Source organism: Triticum dicoccoides, unplaced genomic scaffold (genome assembly GCF_002162155.2).
Source record: "Triticum dicoccoides isolate Atlit2015 ecotype Zavitan unplaced genomic scaffold, WEW_v2.0 scaffold4969, whole genome shotgun sequence".
Lineage (NCBI taxonomy): Eukaryota > Viridiplantae > Streptophyta > Magnoliopsida > Poales > Poaceae > Triticum > Triticum dicoccoides.
Window position 1 is genome coordinate 1 of NW_021277022.1, and position 21,737 is coordinate 21,737.

At 43.5% G+C, this 21,737-nt stretch overlaps 2 protein-coding genes and 1 long non-coding RNA gene across 5 annotated transcripts; all 3 read right to left on the reverse strand.

Moving 5' to 3' along the window:
• Window positions 1-8,108: 8,108 nt before the first annotated feature.
• On the reverse strand, window positions 8,109-8,641 carry LOC119346757. The gene is made up of 2 exons (XR_005167914.1): window positions 8,544-8,641; window positions 8,109-8,447 (listed from the first exon to the last, which is right to left on the reverse strand). It is a non-coding gene; the product is annotated as an uncharacterized LOC119346757 (long non-coding RNA).
• Window positions 8,642-8,751: 110 nt separating this feature from the next.
• On the reverse strand, window positions 8,752-16,386 carry LOC119346755 (probable inactive histone-lysine N-methyltransferase SUVR2). Of its 3 annotated transcripts, XM_037615931.1 has the most exons (10): window positions 15,993-16,386; window positions 15,379-15,904; window positions 13,812-14,764; window positions 13,412-13,677; window positions 13,207-13,273; window positions 13,010-13,060; window positions 12,735-12,840; window positions 12,522-12,572; window positions 9,804-10,125; window positions 8,752-9,189 (listed from the first exon to the last, which is right to left on the reverse strand). In XM_037615931.1, the coding sequence occupies exons 1-10, from the start codon at window positions 16,200-16,202 to the stop codon at window positions 9,093-9,095; spliced, it is 2,649 nt and encodes an 882-aa protein (XP_037471828.1). In that variant the 5' UTR covers window positions 16,203-16,386; the 3' UTR covers window positions 8,752-9,092. The 3 variants fall into 3 exon arrangements, with proteins under 3 accessions (XP_037471828.1, XP_037471827.1, XP_037471826.1); XM_037615930.1 differs by lacking the exons at window positions 8,752-9,189; window positions 9,804-10,125 and having other exon boundaries at window positions 12,145-12,554; window positions 15,993-16,385; XM_037615929.1 differs by lacking the exons at window positions 8,752-9,189; window positions 9,804-10,125 and having other exon boundaries at window positions 12,145-12,566; window positions 15,993-16,385.
• Window positions 16,387-17,677: 1,291 nt separating this feature from the next.
• LOC119346756 (dolichyl-diphosphooligosaccharide--protein glycosyltransferase subunit 1B) lies at window positions 17,678-21,645 on the reverse strand. The gene is made up of 8 exons (XM_037615932.1): window positions 21,446-21,645; window positions 20,842-20,886; window positions 20,103-20,740; window positions 19,066-19,213; window positions 18,777-18,956; window positions 18,351-18,419; window positions 18,103-18,192; window positions 17,678-18,011 (listed from the first exon to the last, which is right to left on the reverse strand). The coding sequence occupies exons 1-8, from the start codon at window positions 21,569-21,571 to the stop codon at window positions 17,874-17,876; spliced, it is 1,434 nt and encodes a 477-aa protein (XP_037471829.1). The 5' UTR covers window positions 21,572-21,645; the 3' UTR covers window positions 17,678-17,873.
• Between the last annotated feature and the right edge of the window lie 92 nt (window positions 21,646-21,737).

The following is a 21,737-nucleotide window of genomic DNA, read 5'->3' on the forward strand; positions in this document are numbered from 1 at the left end:
GCGCGCGCCGGCCACACTCCCCTCCCTCTGTCGGGACGAAGACGACAGAGGAGGGAGGTGGGCTGGGCCGGCTGCTGGCTGGGCCGGCCAGCTGGCTGGGCCGCACAGTGGAGGAGCCCAGGTAAGCTCCTCCTGTTATTTATTTTTTTCTGTTTTCTAATTTCTGACATTTGTTTTGATTTAAATAATATATTAAATCATTTATTTAACTTATGCCAATTTTTGCAGGGGCTAGATATATTATTCCAGAGCTCCTTTATAATTGGCATAATATTTGGACATATATTAATATATATAGAAATATATTTCCAATGCAAATATTTATGCATTAATTCCAAATGCCCATAATAAATGTCCATGAGCCACTAAAAATATTGGTTTGATTTTTATCTCTGTCCAATATTATCAGAGGGCATCATGAGCATTTTCTTGGATCCTTTTGGAGAAATTTTTATTTGGGTCATTTTCAAAATGATTCTGAGGGTTTCACAGATCCCCATTTCAAGTTTCTGATGAAAGAGTAAACATGATGCAACACTCTAATGCATGACTAGCTAGGGTGTGACAGGCCGCAATCTGCCTCGCCTCCTGAATTTCCTTCAGAGCAACTTGGGCTTCCTCCCGGACATTACTTTCGGCCTGGTGAGCTTGGGCGAGTTCGGATTCTTTCCCTGATAAAGTCTGCTCCAAAGTCTCGCTTTTCTTCACGGCATCCTGAAGCTCTCAGTCAGCTTCAATGACCCTGGCCTCGTGGTTTTCGCGAAGAGCCTGCTCCGCGGCTGCCTTCTTCTCGGCTTCGGCCACAGCCTTCTTAAGAGCCTCAATTTCGGCCTTCGCCCCTAGAGCGCACAATAGAAATACTTTCATCAGGCACACTTATTCATTAGTGCTAAACGGAACAAGGTTTCAGCATACCTTGGTTATCCTCCAACTGCTTCTTCACTGGGCGAAGTTCCCCTTCGGCCTGCTCCAGACTCTGCCTCAGTCCAGACACCTCCGCAGTAGCCTTAGACGCACAGTTCGGAACCCCCTACCCGAGATCCGCCGGTTTTGACACCGACACCGATGGCCAGGGCCGTCGGCATAGGGGCCGATTCTGGTAGTGCGTCAAAATTTGATAAACAAATAACAAACCCAACTCTGAGCAGAACAAGATTCACTTAAATGTAGACTCGTTCATAGGTGAGAATTAGGTGCCAGTAGTTGTGTTCCGGTTTTCAACTGCTTCGGTGAGTGAGTATTCTACACTCCATAATCAATCAGGTACCAGTATATGTGGACATGTGGTATCCAACAATTTAACCTTTTTTTACAACATATAGGCCCTCAAAGAGAGCCCTTGATTTTATTTATTTGCAACCCAAACAGTGTACAGAGATGAACTTTCCAAAAGGAAAGGAGATAGAGTTTAAAGCTTGATGACCTTTACATCCAGAAGGTTTGCTGCATAAGATTGAAGAACTAGAGACAGCTCTTTGCATAAAAGCTTTCTTAGCTAGGGAATGAGCAATGACATTCCCATTCCTAGGTATAGACCTGACTTCACATGATGAAAGAAAAGAAGTGCGATTAAGAACTTGAGCAAGCATAGGTCTTATCCTCCATGCTTACTACTTTCCTCCCTAATGACCTGCTTGAAGTTTCCAAGCTCAGGAGAGTCCTGACCGTACACCATCTTGATGTTATCCACACAAGCACTGGAAATGAGTGGCAGCAGATAAATCAACTTAGCATCACAAAGAACTAACTGAACATGTAGATACACGAAGGAGCAAAGCAAGAGCCAGCAAACATGCAGGCTTCCCTGTCGAATTTGCTGCGTGGCATGCCAAAGAACTCTTTGAAAACCTTCGGTTCGACCCGGCAGAAGAATGGCCGGTCTACAACGCCAAAAAAATTAGCCATATAACAGTGTCAGTTTACTTCCACATGTGCATTGCGCTGAAGACTAAAACCAGGAGAAGTCATTGTGAAGAACTACCGTACCTTGGTAGATGTTGCAGGTTCGGTAGGACTTGTCATAGTTGTGTAATTTGGGTTAATATGATGGACCATGCTGAATTGCTGACCATGACCGCAGCTGTACAGCATGGACCGCGCGTTGAATATACGTACACAACTACATGGTCTTTTTTGAAAAACGAGATGTTTTCTAAGATTAACCACTTAAAACAGGACGGCGGGTTGAATACCAAAAAACACGGGGACTTTTTCTGCAAAATTACCACGACGATGAGCGGGCGGGCAGAAGAAATAGCCGCTTTATTAGTATTATTATTATTAGTAGGGAAAAAAATGTATGGATCAGATGTGGGCGGAGGAAGGAGCGAAAGTCAGTGGACTCCGCCGATGGTTCGTTCGAGGCGGCGGTGTGGGCCTCCATCTGCGACAGGCCAAAGGCGTGTAGCTGCATGTCCGTCCCATGGTGTGGTGCTTTTGGAGCGTCGTGCACCCGCCTTTGGCCTGTCGCGACGACGGGTGGGCGGCGCTGCTCCTGCTCCCGCTCCTCAGCTGCACCTGCACTCTCGTCTCCTTGGGTCGGAGCGTCGTGCTCTGCCTGACTCCTGCGCCATGCCGCGTCTCCGTCTCGTCTCTTTCTTCTTGCATCCCAAGATCTAAAAAAAGGAGCTCTGTCGCCTCTTTCGACGAGATCCACCGCCTCCCGAGGTCCTTATCCACCCCCACTTCACGAGAATTTGTTCTACTGATTCCTCAATGCTCTGTTCATGATTATGTTCTTGTTTTATCCTCTCTTTTTTTACTTTCCAATTTCGATGTAATTAATAGATATTGATTGTGGTAGTTCAGATAGCACCTTGTATTTCTTTGGTTTTAATAAAGTAAACTAGAGCAGGGACATGTGCATGTTCAAATGATAATGGAAGATATTTTTTGTTTCCAGAGGACAAAGGAAATCTTGGATTAGTTAGCTTCGTTTTACAGTTCCTATATATCCATTCAACTATATGCAGTTTCCAACTAGACATCTTTTTACATTTCCTATCCATTGACCTATATGCAGTGGCAGTGCAGACCAACAATGTGAGATGAGAAAGCCACAACGCTGGGGCCAAAGAATCATGCTGCAGCAGCAATAGTCAGCCCATGATAAATCTCTGTTAACTGCTCCTTTCTCTTTACCTCTTTACTCTTGTGTCTTTGACTTTGATTTCATAGGAAAGCATATGTTTTTAGCTTGACACCGTGTTTGCAGATTTCATAAACAAGGGTAGATGAAGAATCTATCACAAGATTTTGTTGAACGGAACTTGCATTTTCATGTTATGAGTGTATTAATATATTCTGCAGTTTTAGGAAATTACACCCTCCGCTCGGAATTACTTGTCTCGAAAATGGATGTATCTAGAACTAAAATACGTCTAGATACATCCATTTCTGCGACAAGTAATTCCGAACGGAGGGAGTAGATAATAGGACCGACTAGAGGACAACTTCGGTTAAACTATTTCTTTATTTGTTCGTGCAACCAAACTTATTTGGTTCTGATTGCAAGAAATAGGACCGGCTAACGGAGAACTTTTGCTAAAATATTTCCTTATTGTTTGTGCAACCATGGTTAATTGGTTTTGATTGATTGGTGGACATGCTGAATAATGCTAGTGTGCATGTGTGGCGGTGTATTTTTTTTCCCCTTCATTTTGAGAATTTTGTGTTTTAGCTACAGAGCAGGAGGTACGAATGGCCGGTCCAGAAGCTCCTTAAAACGATTCGATTAAAGGTATAATTTTATCTCTCTCTCTTCTTTTCCTCTCTATCCCTGATCTGGCAGCTTTGGTTCTGGCCTTTGTTTGCTTGAAAATCTCAAATCAAGAGGGCATGGCTTGATTGCTATAGGACAACAAAGTGTACATTCCAAAATCTGAACTAACACAAATATTCTTTGTTGCCTATGCTTTTTCCTCCCCTGAAAGATAATAATGTTGCTCTCCATCTGATTCTTTTCTTCCTCATTTACTCGAGGAATTGCATTCTCTCTTTTTTTTTTTTTGCAACAGCTGGTTTAGTAGGCCTGGCTTGTGATCAAACTTGGTGGTGGTTCTGCATGGTCTGGCGCTCACTTCTTAACTTCTCCCGATTTATGTTTATGCTTCTTGTTTCAGTTCATATCAAACTGATTGTATTTGCATACAGGTTGAAGACTTTATTTCTCGCGTGGAGGTATTTTGGCTCAAGGTACTGAATTTTTTCCAGTTCCTAAGCACTTTCCCCGTGTTTGCTTCTAAAGCATACGTGAATTAGGTGCCAGTTTGGATCAGTTACAATGGTGCGGTAGAGCAGATCGGTTCAGACGTGTTGCATGGGAAGCAATTTCTTGAGTAGGTTTATCTGCTTGCTCCTCCTATATTTTGATGCTTATGTCCTAATGATCTGCCAAGTTCTGTGTATCACTTGCTAAGTCGCAAAATATAACACGCTGAGTATACTGTACTTTAGTTAGATCATCGAGCAACAAGTATGCTCTTACAATATTGCGGGTACTGCTTATTTCGCCAATTCCTTTTGTGGAAGGTGGGTGTTCTTAGGAATGTTCCTTTTGAGAGTGAGCTTCTGTCGGGTTGCATTAGTACCTAACACTCATTTTATTTGCCATTCCAACTATCGCTTGCAAAAGAGAGCAAGGGATATAGAAGAAATCTCCAGGCAGCTATTGATTAATGCTTTTCTTTTTCACTCTGGATTTGCAAAGTGATTTCCATCTATTCTTTGCTTGGTGCCCAGGTAGTGTTCACTACTAGGTTCAAAGTATGCTCAGATTATCTATCAGATCGTGAAATTCACTTCTTTCATAAGCCTGTCCTTAGGTACACTGGAGATGAAGTTCAATCAACAGTACAGACTTCTATTGAGTAGGCTAATTATTAAGTTCATATATAATTATGTGTCTTGAAGTCTTGTTATTTTCCATTTCTTATAGGAAATAAATCATCAGTTGCGTACTTAGTTTCCCGTATTATTTTTGGTTATAGATTTAAAGTGACCTTAACCCAAACATCTGAAAAGGAAATTAAAGCTATGTACAGAGAGAATGTGTTGACTCACATGCTTGGCATGAATTCCGGTATGCTTACCGTGAGTGAGACCACTTCACTTTGCTTCCAATATAATAGATGCCGGAAGTGGTGCTCTTACATACAACCGTCAGAGATGTATATGTAGCCATTTCCTCTGTAGAAAGGAATGATATTTTAGTTGGCTGTGAGTTTCATTGTTGGAGAGGACCGATTATCTTCCTTTGCAAGTTTATTTTTAGGTACCTATGTATTATTCTCATGATCCCCTTGTTTGGGAGACCTACCTAGGCTATGCACGTACATATAGTATTGCCATGTTCTCCTTGTTCATGCGTCATCCAACGTTGCTGCCAAATTGATGTTCTGTGGCTGCCATTTGTTTTGTTGAACAGTTTGCCAAAGTGATTTTCCATTACTCTATGTACTGGTGTTACAGACTACTATTTGTTTTGTCTGGCTTAGTAAGTAATTCATTTGGTTATGCCCCTTTTCTTTTTGAACTATCATTTGCCAACCTCTTCATTATCTGACTACAAATATGTTCCTATATACAGATGTCAATGGGAGGGCCTGGTTTGCGTATGCGATTGGGAGCGGCTGTATTGTTTGGTCCTCAACAATTTTGACTGAAGATTCCTGGGCTTTACCATTGCGAAATCATGTGAGAAGAGGTGTTCCAAGAATTCTTTTTAAAGGCATGTGTATACAGGCCATGTGTCTTACTATCGTTTCTTTTCTTTTTTTTGTCTTTGTGAGTTACTGAAAAGATCTTGGGATGTTTGATCGGTTTCAACTCAGATGAAGTTGTTAGGATGATTAGGTTGCAGCTTCTGGGAAATGTACCGTGATGGATTCATATAGATTCTTGAGTGGTGCAACCCTTTGTACTGTGTGTTCCACGTTCTTGCTGATTTTCTCCATGTGGCACCACCTTTTTTGTTTTGAGCATATCTTTTGTTTCACAACTACTTTAGTTTACAACTATTCTACCAAGGAAGAAGACACAGTGGTGGAGAAGTCATCGCAACTAACATAGCTCTATGGTACCTGAATAAGATAACAAAATATGCAAGCTCAAGTATATATTTTCAAAGATAAATTATCCTTAATTTTACATGTTAAAGGGTTTGAATTGTTAGTTGCTAAAACCTACTTCTACTACGCCAAATATTTTCAAAAAATATAGCCATGGTCTTTGCATTTGCTTAAACATAAAATTACTAAAAAAATACAAATGTTTTCAAAGCGCACATGGTTTCAAATGGGAAGCTGCGCCATTTGGCGAAATACCCCTCCTAAAAAAAGGCCTCATTAATATGTTCCTACATGCTATTAGATATACATATATTTTTTAGCACCAACGTATGTATTTCTTTAACAATTTTTTAACACATGCAGTGTGTGTGTGTCTATTTTGTTTTAAATGGACTCTGTGCTAGCAAATTAAAATGTGTATATAGATCTCATTGTAGACAACAATCCATCAGGTTTTCTTTTAAAGGGGATTAAACCATAGATATTTTTTTCATCGCGTGCACGGGTTTAGCGTGCCTCTGCGCCATTTGGCACAACGGGTCCATTAGTTGTCATAATATGTGTCAGTTCTAGGGACCACTAAGCCCCCTTAGCTCACGCCCTTCCTACATGGGCCTGGCCTATCGAGCAACAGCAAGGCGCTAATCCCAGCAAATAAGTGCACTCTCTTTTTTAGATTTTTTTTCACTTCATTGTTTTATTTCGGTCGGTTTCATTTTAACTTGAAAGAATTTAAACTTGAATTTAAAAATTGTACCCGGCCTAAAGCGCCGCCGGCGGGACATGTAAAGATTCACATCGATGCTGCATGCCGGAAGGGACTAGGAGGCGCAGCAGCAGCTGTTTGCCGGGATGAATTAGGAGCTTACATGGGAAGTTCTGCTCTAGTGATTGCAGGCATTGATGACCCGTAGATTATGGAAACAATTGCCTGCAGGGAGGCGTTAGCATTGGCCCAAGATCTTAATATTCAGAACCTGCTTGTAGCTTCAGACTCAAAGGGAGCAGTCGGAGCGATCAACAACAGAAGTCGTGGATCGAATGGCGCCATCGTCTTGGAGGTTGATAGAATATCTAGTAATTTGAGCTGTAACTTTACTTTGAAGGACGTGCAGCTAATGTCGATGCACATAGTTTAGCCAAGCATGCTTTTTCTCTAGGTCCGGGGTGCCACATTTGGCTGGGCCAACCCCATGACCAAAGATGTATCCCACTATTTGTGGACTTTGCTGAATAAAAGATTGGTTTACCGCTCAAAAAAAAACATACGCTATCGATTAATTAACCGATGGACGAACTGCAGAAGATCCACATCGATATGGAAGTCTCTGTTGCGGCTGCTGCTTGTGCATGCATGTCGCCTTTTAATTATTTTTCATAGGGACTGTCTGTCTATCTATTGATTTTCATTTAAGTTTAGGTCCAATTCATGTCCAATGGTAGGTCTTGATTTGTACTTTAGAAGATATGTTCATCCATGCATTTGGAAACGAATATTCATGAACCTAAAATGAGTAACCACATGTCACTAATTGTTTTCATGTAATTTTTTTGCCCTAATATAACATAAAAGGAAATAAAAAAAGAGCAAACAATAAAACATAAATTAATCAAAATAAACGACAAAAAAGTGAAAGATTAAAAAAAACAGATGAACTGAATACATAAAACAAGAAACAACAAATGAAACAAAAGAAAGTATGAAACATAACAAAAAAATCAAAGGAAAAAAATAAACTGTGAACTGGGATAAGCGTGAAAAAAACACAACGGAGCTTAAATAGGGCAGGGGCTATTAAAAATATGCACATTTTTTTCTCTCATTTTATAAAGATAAAGAAAAATATGAATAACTTATATGTAATTAATTTATTAATATAAAGTAACTAAAAATTCATAACTATTTTGAAAAAGTGCTCATATTTTCAAATATGTTGATGTAATTAATAAAAAAAATGTTGACGTAATTAAAAAAAAGTGTTGAAGCGTTTTATTTATGAAATGTTAATGTAGTATAGTCAAAAGAAAAAAATGTTGATGTAATTTGAAAAGATGTTTGTTTAATACTGTATTAAAGAATGGACGCACAACCCGCGAAGCCGCACAGCTAATGTAGGCAACCGCCAGGAACGATTTTTCGATGCGGTCGCTGGTAACACACTTGACGGCCACCCTATTCATCCCTCAAAAAAAAAAAGCCGAACCCTAAACCCGTTGCCGAGGACCTCTTTTTGATGTAGAGCTCCGAGGCCGCGCTGGTTCATATATAGTTTCCTTTTTGCCAGAGCTCTTGAAAAAAGCGCAGGCCACCTTCCTGGAAGGAACAGCACCACCGGCTTGTGCAGCTGCAGCATTCTGCAGGCTGCACATTAGACAAGGCTGCAAGTATGAGAATCCATGCATGAGTTATGGATCGGCTTCAGTCCTGAGGCTCAAAGCAACTGACGAGAGATAGAGATAGAGAGAGATGCTTACCTCAAGTTGATAGGGGAGGGGAGCCTGGAGCCTGGAGGGAGGGAGCATCACCAGTCTCTCTCCAAGAGGAGAGGACCCAGCTAGCCCAGGTGAAGCAGACATATATATATATATATATATATATATATATATATATATATATATATATATATATATATATATATATATATATATATATATATATATATATACAGCTGAAGCAAAGTGGTAGGTAGCAGGAATAAGCTAATTGATTGATTAATTGAACTCACAAGGAAGATGTAGTCACTAGACTAGCTAGACTGATCATCAAAACTTTTTTTTTAGAAAAGGAACTGATCATCAAAACTAGAGTGGGGCAAAGGCAAATAATTCATGTAGCAAAAAACTATACACCCATTCATTCATCCATTCGTTCATGCCAGGCCAGTCCCTCCCTTGTGTCACTGACTTTGGCTGTTGATCCATCCATCCATCCATCCATCCTCTTGACTTGAGCACGAGCATTCAGTTGAGCTTATATTAGTTGCGGGCTGGCTTGCTGTTCTTCCCGTAAACTCAATCAATCACCTATGAGGACGGATGAATATGATGATCATCAGTAGTTTCTGATCCGCAGAGCCAAGTGCAAAGCCGGGCACACAAGGAGATGGCGTCCTCACGGGAGCTGTCAAAACAACAACACAGGCAGGCAGGCACTTGTTGCAGTTAGCAAACAACAGCACAGGCCAAAAGAATTGACGACTAAATAACAACACTAGGCCGGGTGCCACGCTTGTGTGTGTGTGTGTGTGTGTAAATTTAATTTAATTATGGAAATGCTTATGTGTGTAAATAAGATAGGAGATGTGTATGTATGTATGTAGATAAAAAAGATAAATTGGTTGGTGTGCTGCAGACATGCATTACATATAATGAAATGAAATGAAATGAAATGAAATGAATTTCAGGTTAGTACTAGTAGCAAGTAGAGCAAAGCCCTTGTGCCCTGTTGCTGTTGCTTGCTGTTCCAATGCAGCCTAGCTAGTACGTACTAGATGTACATCTACTAGATGGTGAATGAATGAATGAATGAATCTAGATGTATCTGTATAGGAGAGGAGATGAGATTTCTTTCTTTCTTTCTTTATTTCTTACTATGGAGTGTAGAATTAATTAAATTGGTGCAAAACAAAACAAAACTATTATGCTCCTACTTTCTAGTCCCAAATGAAATGGAATGAAAGCAGAGCAAATAAATAAATTATAGTCAAAAGGAGAGGAGATAGATAGAGGAGATACCTGCTAGGCTGGAACTCGAGGACGTGGGTGAGGCTGCAGTCGTTGAAGCGAACCACTTTTCCTCCTTTTCTTCTTCTTCTTCTTCTTCTTCTTCTTCTTGTGTTATCTTCTTCTTCTTCTTCTTCTTCTTCTTCCTCCTCCTCCTCCACATCCACATCTTCTTCTTGTTGCAGCTGCAGCTTCTTGTTGAGGGGGAGGGGGAGGGGAAGGAGGAGGGGGGCATTCAAATCCAAATCCAGTTTCAAGCCCAAATCTTCTTCTTGCTCCTCCTCCTCCTCCTTATTTGTTGTACTACTAGGAGGAGCAGCAGCAGCTCCTCCTCCTAACCCATTACAACAACAACAACAAGAAGAAGAAGAATCTTGTTGTTGTTGTTGCTGTGGATTGGAGTTGGAATCGGAATGGGAATGGGAATGGGAATGGGACTCCATCCGAATCCAACAAGGGCAAATCGGAATGAATCAACAGCTAGGCAACAAACAAATCAAATCCAGTCTAATCTGATCTGATCTGATCTTTGATGGTTGGAAAAGAAAGGAAGAAAGGAAGAAAGAAAGATGTGGAGTGGAGTGGACAATCGGAGGCAGGAGGAGACGGGGAATCGGCCTGCAGCTTGCTTGCTCTCTCCTCTCCTCTCTGATTAGATTTGATTTGATCTGCTCTGCTTCAAGACCAAGACCACGACGACGGAGGAAGAAAGAAAGAAAGCAGAGGAGGAGGAGGAGGCGATAGCGCTTGGCGAAACGAGGTCGGGTCAACTCACCCACCCACGCGTGACGCGTTTCCAAATATTTTCCTTTTCTTTTTTTCTTTCCTTTTCCTTTTTCTTTTAAAGAAAAAAAGAGAAAGAAATCTGATCTACTAAAGTTCTTCACAAGTATATATACGAGTCTAAAAAAAGAAAGCACCTCAAAACGTAATAAAAATTAAATCAACCTTTTTTGCCTACATGACAGCCTTAGCACATGTACAAGGTGGAGCATTGGTTTGGCTCATCAACGACCAACTTGTATTGTTATTATTGTTATTATCTCACAAGATAAACAACAACATACATACATACATGTACCCACCTACCCTAACCTAACCTTGTAGGTTGGGTACATGTATGTATGTCCGACCGACAATCAGCATGAAAATCCTTCCTTTCCTTGTTTTGGAAGTTTGTTTGTTTTCGGCCGGCCATCAATAAAGGGCGCTTTTCTTCTTCTTTCTTTTCTAAATAAATATAAAGGAAAAGTGTTGCTGCTGCAGAACCAATGATTGTCCTCCTATCCTAGTTGTGGTAACTTCATTTTTTTTTTCATTCATTAGTTCGCTTGTTGCTAGGTTTGATGCCTTTTTTTCGAAAAAACTTCCAATCTATTCATCTTCAATCATGGCAGTACAACGAATACCAGAAATACAAATTACATCCAGATTCGTAGACCACCTAACGACGACTACAAGCACCGAAGCGAGCCGAAGGCGCGCCGCCGTCATCGCCCCTCCATCTCCGGAGCCGGGCACAACTTGTTGTAGTAGACAGTCGGGAAGTCGTCGTGCTAAGGCCCCATAGGACCAGCACCCCAGAACAGCAACCGCCGCCGATGAAAAATAACGTAGATCGGAAGGATCGAAACCGAAGACACACGAACATAGACGAACAACGACGAGATCCGAGCAAATCCACCCAAGATAGATCTGCCGGAGACACACCTCCACACGCCCACCAACGATGCTAGACGCACCGCCAGAACGGGGGCCAGGCGGGGAGACCTTTATTCCATCTTCAGGGAGCCGCCGCCGTCTCGCCTTCTTGAGTAGGACACAAACCCTAACAAGATTGAAAAAAACGACTAAAAACGAAGCCCTCCCGCCGGCCCTTGCCAGGATCCACCGCGCCTCCATGGGCCTAGGGCCACCGGAGACGAGGCAGACCTGCGCCGGCGCCAGTGAGAGGCACAAACCCTAACTTTCTTTCTTTGCTAGGTTTGAGGCTGAGGGTCCATCTTGACCAAGCTTGAAAGGTTTTCGCTAATTATTTGGACAAGTCTTTTTTTATCTTTAACTACTAGTATCCCTTTTTCATCGAAAAAATAAAAATAAAATGAATGATGTCCGGCTTTTTTATAAAAAAACTCACTAGTGCCTTACGTATTATTATTATTATTATTATTATTATTATTTTATTATTATTATTATTATTATTATTATTATATTATTATTATTATTATTATTATTACTATTATTACTATTATTATTATTATTGAACAATAATAATAATAATATCCTCCTAACCTTCCCAGATGTGGATGCAGATGCATGCAATGCAGGAGAGAGAAAAATGAGGCCCATCCCATGAATCAAACATAATCTTACCAGTTTGATGGGAAATACATACTAATTTCTACTCCTAACCTTGCAAGCAAGCAAGCAATCATTATTCATCTCTTTTGCCTCAAGGTGACTGAATAATAACAAACTCTCTTGCCTCAAGGTCACTTCACCTCCTCATTCATCTTCTCATGGATGCTTTGCTTCATTTTCATTTCATTACACAGAACAGAGCAGCAGCAGCATCAGAAAGAGTTTCTTGTCCAACCAAGAGAGAGAGAGACAGCATTGTTCCACCAACAACAAATCAGTCAGGTCAATTGCCTACTGCTACTACTACTACTTGGTGAATGAGTTAACACGCATGGCATGGCATCAACACCCTTCAATCCTGCCCAGGACCTCCCCTGCTTCTCTTCTTCCCATTCCCATTCCCATTCCCATTCCCATTCCCTGCAAAAACAACAAACACAAACCAACCAGCTATTACTATTACTCTTACCCTAGCCTAACCTCTAGCCATTTTCGTAAAACAACAGAACAAAACCCAAGGAAGGAAGGAAGGAAGGAAGGAAGGAAGCAATGAATGAAGGAGAGGAGAGGACACAAACATACTCAGGCGCTGACGATGCCGACGACTTCCTCGGCAGTACTTGCTTCCACACAGGCACTCAAACACCTTCACCGGCCCCAACTCCTCGTCGAAATCAATCCCATAGTCCTGCAACCAAACCAAACCAAACCAACCAACCAATCAACAATAGCAGCAACTCACTTTACAGACGCGTACACACCTTCCTTCGTCTCACCAACAAACAATGCTTATGCTTTGCTTCATTACTAAGTACTATTAACAAGAACAAACTGTGCATACATACATACATACATACCCATGTCAGTTCCTCTAGGGCCTCCACCTTCCTGCTAGTGAAGAATGCAACCTGTTTTCCATAATCATCATCAAAAACAAATAGCATCATCAGCTTCCTTCCTGTGTCTACCTTATGCTTATGCTACTTTCAGAGTCTGAAAAAACACTGCATCAGTCAAATTGCTTGTTAAGACTAGTTCTTAGTTAGTGGCTCACATGGTAATAGTGCCGATCAGGAGTCTCCACTTGAACAGGAACCATGGCCAGATTTGAGTCACGGCATCTACATCATGAATATATATATATATATTAGGGAAGACAAGATGTAGTTAGTTAAGCCTCTTCATTTTTTTGCTGTGTCATTCAAGAAAGAGCAATGACCCTGTTATTAAAGACAAGACAAGACAAGACAAGAGCACACCTGTGGTTGATGAATCTGCCAACATTCCCATAAAAGGTTCCATCTAGGCACAATGCCTCTTCGTCCTTCAGCGACCCTCCCGAAGACCAGCCAGCATCCAACACTACCGTATGCGTATACCTAGCATTCTTCATGTTCTCGACCACCCGCTCCTGTACTTCTGCGCATGTTAGTATTTCCCCCGCATATTCGCACACAAAAGCTCCTTTTGGCAATGCGTTCTGCGTGCGCAGCCCCCAACCCCTCCCATTTCCCATGGAAAACACCTACAGCACATGATAAAAACAAAGCCATCCGGCATCAGTATAATGATCAGCATGCTGCACACGGCAAATAAAGGAGGAAATGGGCCATTAATGATAGTGCCTGCCCAACAATCTACATTCACCAAAATACTAACCTGGAGGTTGAATCTTATGCCACGTTGGACCACACGGTTGCCGCACCGCGTGCTGCACCCGCATTTGCTCCAGCACTCCTTGATGAACCTCCGAACAAGGTGGCCCCTGCAAGGCTCTGGTGAGGCTTTATCTCTCGACCTCTCGAGCGGGCACGTCTTGCAAAAGACCTTGTGATGTGCTTCGGGAACCCGGTTCATGGAGACACACTTGTCAATGAAATCTGGCTTTACCAAACCGCCCGGTGTGTATGCATATTCACCCCCGGTGACTCTTGCACAAGCGCATGGTACAGGCGCAGACAAGCAGTCGCCAAAGCATTCAGCACAACAGTCTTCAGCACCAATCTGTGCAAGGGAGATGTTCACAATGCCATTTTGAAATACCTCGTTGCCTGGTACGTAAGAAAAAGATGGTGGGCATTTTCCTCTGCCAGACTCATTTGCTACCGGTATCTTGACATTTTCTTGTCCCTTGGATATGTCATGTACATCATGGGTAGTCCTTGAAAGTGCCAAATGCGGTTGCGGGGCAGTAGTTGAACTCGCTGAACCACCCTCCACACATTTAGACGTGCTGCCGTTACCAACGGTACGTGATTGTGTAATATGCTCCACGGTATGTTGAGTGCCCAGCTGCACGACACACTGGCATATCTCGGCCATGAGGCCAGGAATGGAGAAATCAGGAGGAAGAAGCTTGTCCGAGCAGAGGTATTTGTCCTCAACCATCTTGTATACCGCTTCCAGATCAGGCATTTTGAGCTTTGATGATTCTGCGCTGCATTTCAGAGACAGCTTAACCTCGCCCCCAGGGGATGACGCGACATGAATCTCCTGCACTTGAGACCCTGTTCCATTGATCAGTGTGCTGCTGCTTGTTGGCTCCACAGATACAGCAGGCATCGCTGATAGATTTCTGTTGTGATGCTGAATTGCCCTGTTTTTATCACTACCTGTGTCAAGTCCAAAAGAGATGAATCAATCAGAATAAGATGATTAGTCAAGAAAAGAAAACAATGACAGCAAGATGTGATTGATTAAAGACTTGTTTGACACATTCTGTAACAAGAGTTCCACCAACCAAGCAAAAAAAAAAGATTCAGCAGGTCTTACTTAGCACATTAAGTTACCAAGCAAAGATTGCAACCTGTGTTGATAGCAATTTCTGTGAACAATACACAAAACTGAACCGATTGATTCAATTCAGAGGGTGCATGTTGTTGTGTAATTGATGCTAGCAATCTCAGCTTCATATATATAAGTGACCAACTGAAGAAAACAAAGATAGGGATGTTGCAGGGCAAGTGAGCAACTGAAGAAAAGAAAGATAAAATCTTGTAAGCATGATAGAAGGCTGCAACAACATATGCAATTAAGTGTTTTGTTACAATAAGATAAGCAGGCACTAGCAAGCTGCTGAATTGGTTAACATCCATTATATCAATAATAAAAGAGCAGTACAAATAAAAGATGTCAATCAATCTGCTTAACCTCCATTCATGTCGGCAGGGCCAGGGCCTATAATTTAGTAATTTATACATGGGCAAAAGGATGGATGAGCTGGAACCTGAAATGTGGTGAGGATTTCGGTCACGGTCAGGCGGAGGCAACGGATTGAACTTGGACGAGGAGGAAGCGTTGAGGTTGCGGTTGCGGGAGCGGAGAATCAAGCCAGGCTGCACATCCCGACAGGCGGACGCGTCCATGTCGACAGGTTGAGGTTGAGGTTGAGGTTGAGGGGGTTGGGGGTTGGGGTGTTTGGGGAAGAAGGCAGGCTGCTGAAACTCTGCATCCATCATCATCTGCTTGTGCTTGGTGAGCAATGCGGTTGGTGAGGGTGCGCCTGGGGCTGGGGCCAAGACAACCCTTTCCACTATGCCTCTGGCTCTGGCTGTGGATCCGGATGGAGGAGCAGAGGCAGAGGCAGAGGCAGAGGCAGGGGCTCTGAAATGGGTCCTGGAGCTGGAGCTTTGCGGTGTGGTGGTGGTGGAAGGGCGGTCGGGGGTGGAGATTTCCGGCATAGCATCCAGCTCCTCCTCCTCCTCCTGCCCCGGCGCCTCATTGCCGCCGCCGCCGCCGCCGCCGCCGTTGGGCTGAAAAAAAAAAAACAATCTTTGTCATCAGTTCCGAACCGACGAAAGGAAAGGGGATGGGAAAGGAAGAAGAAGGAGAGAGATGGACCTGGTGGTGGGATTGGGATTGGGGTTGGAGGTGGTCGTCGAGGATTGCTTCGGCGAGGGCGCGGTACGAGTCCTCCTCGATGGGCTCCCACTGCCTGTCGAAGAGCCTGAAGAGGCGCTTGAGCACCGGGGTGGCCTCCTTCCGGCCGAACCCCAGCTTCTTCATGGCGGCAAGCGCCAGCCGCGCCTTCTCCTCGTTGCGCCCCACCATCTCTCCCCTCTCTCTTCTTCCTCCCTCTTCTTCTCCCTCCCTCCGTCCGTCCGTCCGGCCGGCACGATTCGATTGGGGATTGGGGATTGGGGACGGACTGACTGGGGTTTTTGGGCTCTCTCCCCTCTTTCCTCCCTTGCCTTCCTTCGCCTGCCTGACGAGTGACGACGGAGAGAAAGAAAGAAAGAAAGAAAGAAAGGTTTTTTAGGTGCCCGTGCCCTCCTTGACTACCTACCAACCCTCCCAACACTTACAGTTTCTCTTTCAAAATTTTAAAACAAAAAACACTTGCAACTTCTCTATCTTACCAAAAACCTAAACACTTGCAATTCCTGATTTCTCACAAATGAGACCCCATAGATAGATAGATGGAGGTTATCGCACCCTACCCCTAAATGTATACTCCCCTAAGACTAGGCGCCACTATCGCGTTACAATGCAATCGAGTCAGTCAGTCAGTGGTTCACACTCCAAGCGGCCGACGCCCTTCCTTTTATTATGGATGGGTCGGACCCGATTCCTGTAGCTTATTCATTATGAAGATAAATGTAAATGGGCTACTTACTAAGATGGGGACCCACAGATGTTAAAAAAGAACCAACCTTTCCTTTTTCCTTTTCCTTTTCCTTTCCACATGTACGTTACTGACGTTAGTAACAGACGGCCACCGCAACCTACTGCTGAGGTGAGGACCATAAAACATGGACGGGCACCCCCTCCATCTCAGTTTACAAGTCCTACGCGTATACCTAGGTTGTCAATTTTATAATCCTAATATAAACTATATAACACAAAATTTATATCTTTTGAAAATAGAACATCTAAAGATTATATTGGTATATTTTTTTGTAATATATGACTTGTATTAGGTTGGTCAAATTGACGACCTAGAGGTACGTGCACGCCCTGTAAACTGAGAGAGAGGAAGTATCTAAGTCGGGAGGTGCAGCTGGGAGATCAAATACAATACCACATTATGTCATTTATTACTAATGTCATTATATCATTTACTCAGCACATGCAAGCCAACACACTATGGAAGGATTGTGTTTTGCCAGGCGGTGTGGTGTGGTGTGGTGTTGTGACATTGTGTCTTGTGTCCTTTTTCCGGAGGACCTGCCCTCCCTCCCCTCCTTGGGCTGAAGGGTGAGAGGGTGTCATCATGTGGCAACTTCATCTCTTCGCCGGCCTTCATTGGAGCATCGTTTGTGTTCAGTGTTGCATTGGTTGGTTGTTCTATCTAGCATTTTTTACAACGGGCGGAGGCTTTGCTCTTTGCATCTGTTTTTTTTTTTTTTTGGTGTCGCCCGAAGAATTCTGAGACTGCTTTAATTTTCTTTTGGCCCTGCATCACGAATGAACTCAGCATCTGTAAATTCAGGGAAAATATGTTGGAGCACAAAGTTGGGATGGCCGGCTACTCTCAACATGTTTTATATTTTGTTTTTTGCTAAAGAGTGGAAAAATTCACCAAGTTGTTGCTCAACATCCAATCCAATTGAGATTTTTCTTTTTCTTCCACAGGAAAATAAAAAAGAGAGTCAAAGTTCCTACACCAATCAATTATCATCATGCTTGCTTGCTTCTTTCTACAAAACTCCCCAAAGCTAATGTTTCACCACCACCATCGATTCCTTCATCACAACGACTAGTTTGCAATCTACTACTCCTTCAGGAGGAGGCCTGTGACTTCGCGATGGACAGATCCGTGTGAAGATAGACAATGCACGCCGCGAACAAGAGCAGCACTGCGGTCACCAGCATCAGCGGCTCCGCCAGCATGAAGATCGGGCTGAACTCGTAGTACACCTGCATGCAGTTCTCAGAATGGTAAGACACTGGACCAACAAAACCTAAATAGAAGAAGAAACAGGGCTCACCGCTCCCCAAAAATACCTACCTGGAATGGAACATTGTGCTCTCCTACTACGTTCTTCTTCTTTATCACCACTGTCGTCCTCCCCACAACATCAAGGTATGAATAGCTAGTCTGCATCAGTGCCATATGTTATCATCAGAACTAAGACTCGAGAATGGGAAAACGATATCAACCCACAAACAAATTTACTTTGAGGTACTAGCTTATTTACGCAGTATGAGCAAATTTCTTCCTTTTTGATGTAGTTGATGGAAACATGGGATGATTACCTCAAGATGTTGCCCGGTCTCAAAAGGAACAACAGCTTGCGGGCTTTTCGATCCCTCGGGAAGCACAACCTGTCACATTTATTACAAGGACTAATAAATGAGGCTGCCAGATGTGTAAATAAAAAGGAGCTACAACTACATTCGTACAATCTTCTATCCCAGTTGAGTTGATTCTCAAGAATATATTTTCTTTTCGTTTTTTTTAGTATTTGCAGGTAATGACAAGTTCTACAAGATCCGAGATTGTACGGAACATGAATATGAGAATATGAGAATTACTATGACTGTACAGGCTTGCCGCTTGCTTATGTACAAATTCTAAGAGCAGAGCTGCAACAGGACAGGCGCTGCCGTACCAGAATAGCATTCTACTTTACCAGTAATGAGAAATATGATCCATCAGAATTGAGCTTTGTGCTGCCGTACCTTGATGGTAAGATTATCAACCACAGTATTCAGAAGAGGGCATCCAAATGTAAGGTTGGCAAAGCGTCGGCCATCAGCCGATTCAAACAGGAAATCTTGCAGTGGCATACCATAGCCGATGGTGAAAGTGCAGTGCCACCCACCAAAAAGCGGATATCTTGGTTCAATTTCTAGTTCTGACTGAAATAACAAAACCATGTGCCAACATTAGTTCCAAATCAACAATGAAACCAGCAGGTATCTTATTTGCAACTAACACTAGCAGCATCTGTGGAGAAACATCCAATACCTTGTATGAATCACTGCGCAGATGGGATGAGGAGATGTTACCAATCTCATCACGATAGTAGACTGAATGAACTCGTGGAGGCAACCTTGCAAGAAGATTCTTAAATGATGACGCTCCGCTGATAGATTGCCTAGCCTGATACTCGAGCCTAGCAACAAAAATTATAAATGAGTTGCCACAAAGCACTGGACTTGATTGACAAACACAAGATACAGAATGATTGATTTGTTAAGATACTGATTCCTAGTCTATAAATGCATGCTGTCAGTTCATGTATTTGTCTGGCATAAATCACATAGCCAAAAGTAAAGCTGTATAATGGGAGACAGTGGACTGCATACACTTTATTTCTCTGCTACCGGACCTATACTATTGAAAGAAGTTGACGAATAATCAGAGAGATAATCTGTAATTGATCATGGCAATCGTAGATTCAAAAATCAATGTATTCCACTAATAGACTGCCTAGACGGGTACTCGAGCCTGGCAACAAACGTCAAAACGAGTTACTAGAAAGATTTGGACTTATTGACCAACACAAAGACACAGAATGATCGATTTGTTAATACAGCTTGGAAGAAATCATCCAGATTTCAAATCCATAAGGCATACTGTTAGAGTGGTAGTTCATGTATACTGTATTTGCCTAGTGCTGTTTGATTTCAACATGGCATACATCACCTAGCCAAAAGTACAGCAGTACAGGAAGATAGTAGGTTATACATTATTCATCTCACAGCTACCAGACCTATACTGTTGTAAGAAGTTGACAAATAACAGAGATAATCTGTAACTGAGGATGGCAATCATAGAGTCTGAAGTATCCCAGTTGCCACTTTTAATCAAGTGTTCAGGTAATGCGCTAGAGTTTGCTGGAGTCATTTCATTCAGGATTTCGACAATGTTATTGGCACGATAGATAGCGGCTTGTAATGAAAATACTAACACAGTTCCCATTTTCTGTATGTCAAAACATTTTTTTAAATAAGCAGATATTGTGAAGGGATAAAAGGCATAAGACAGGGGTTGCAGCAAACCTTGAAAAGACTCCTTTGTGCTTGGCACCGCCATGCTTCAACTTGTAGTGCTCGGTGACCTGGACGTTCCCCCAGTGGGAGATCTCCACCTTGCGCACGAGCTCCTCGACGACAGCAAACGCATGGTTGTTCTCATAATGCAGAATGATGGGCGAGTAGGCGTATGGGAGCTGGTTGCTGTACGCGCCGTATTTGACATCAGGGCCCGAGCGGCTGGTGGGGTCGGCCCTGGTGAAGGACTCGACCCTGCTGCTGGGCGTCTTGACGTAGGTGCCCTGCTCCTGGACATGGTACGGCGAGAGGATGACGGCGCTGTCGCGGTAGTAGACGAGCTGGGACTCGGACTGGGTGATCTCGGCAGGGAAGGGCTCGAGGGAGTGGGTGAGCACGTAGAAGACCTCCACCGTGGTGGTCTCGGCGGGTTTTAGTGGGCTGGGAAGGGAGATGGAGTAGAGGCGGGCGCCGTTGGGAGCGGCGGTGGCGGCGTCGGCGGGTGTTACTGGGAGCGGGATGTAGGCCTTCTTCTTGCGCTTGCCCTCGGCCCGGGTGGCCTTGACGATGGCGAGGTGGTCGGCCTCGGCAGGCGTGAAGGCGATGAGGACGTGTGAGGCGTCGGCGCCGGTGGCGGCGTTCTGGACCTGGCAGTAGGAAGTTAAAGTGTGTGTGTGTGAGTAGTAAGGAAGGTAGCAGTTGGTGAGAGCGGGATGGATGGATGTAATGAGGAGAATGAATTACCAACCTTGAGGGTGAGGAAGACCTTGACGATGGGGCCGGTGAGGTCAATCTGCAGGCATGAGTAGGCTTGGTTAGTGTTGCTGTTGCGACCAAATCACCCTTAATGAAAGAAAGAAAGAAAGAAAGAAAGAAAGAAAGAAAGAAATGCTATGCAATACCAATACCAATACCAATCCTGAATGAAAGAAAGGAAGGAAGGAAGGAAGGCATCATCATAAATCAGCTCAAATTTATCTATCTATCTATCTGTATATAATCAGCCTGCCTGCCTGCCTGCCTGCAGTGCAGAGACAATTGTATATCAACACCAGGGTGTCCTATCCTAACCTATCCTAGTAAAAATTAGCAGCAGCAAAGCAGGGATCGGAGTACCTCACACCACACCCACACCACACCACACCACACCACACCCCACGGATTGGATTCGATTCGATTGGATTCGAGTAACAAACTAAACTTTCTTTCTTGTTGGCCAGGCGGCCAGGCAAATTAGAGTAGTAGTAGTAATCTGGCTGACTGCTACTGCTACTGCTACTTGTATGGGTGATGGGGGATGGGGATTAGGATTCCGATTCAGATTCAGATTTGAGATGGTTCGTAGTACGTACCCTTTTCTCGGCGGAGAGGACCCGGATGCCGTCCTCCGCCGCTTGTGCCGCCTCCGCCTGAGAAGAGGCGGCGAGGAGGAAGAGGAGGAGCAGGACGGTGGTGCGGAGGGACGGCGCCATCGCCATCGCCGGCGACCTGAGCAGAGGAGACTGAGATGAGATCTGATCTGATCTCTTCTCTTCTCTTCTCTTCCTTGGCTTGCTTGGACTAGTCAACATACTACTTACTACACAGACAGACCGATGGATGGTCTCTCTCACCCATCCATCGCTCATCCAATGGCCCACATTT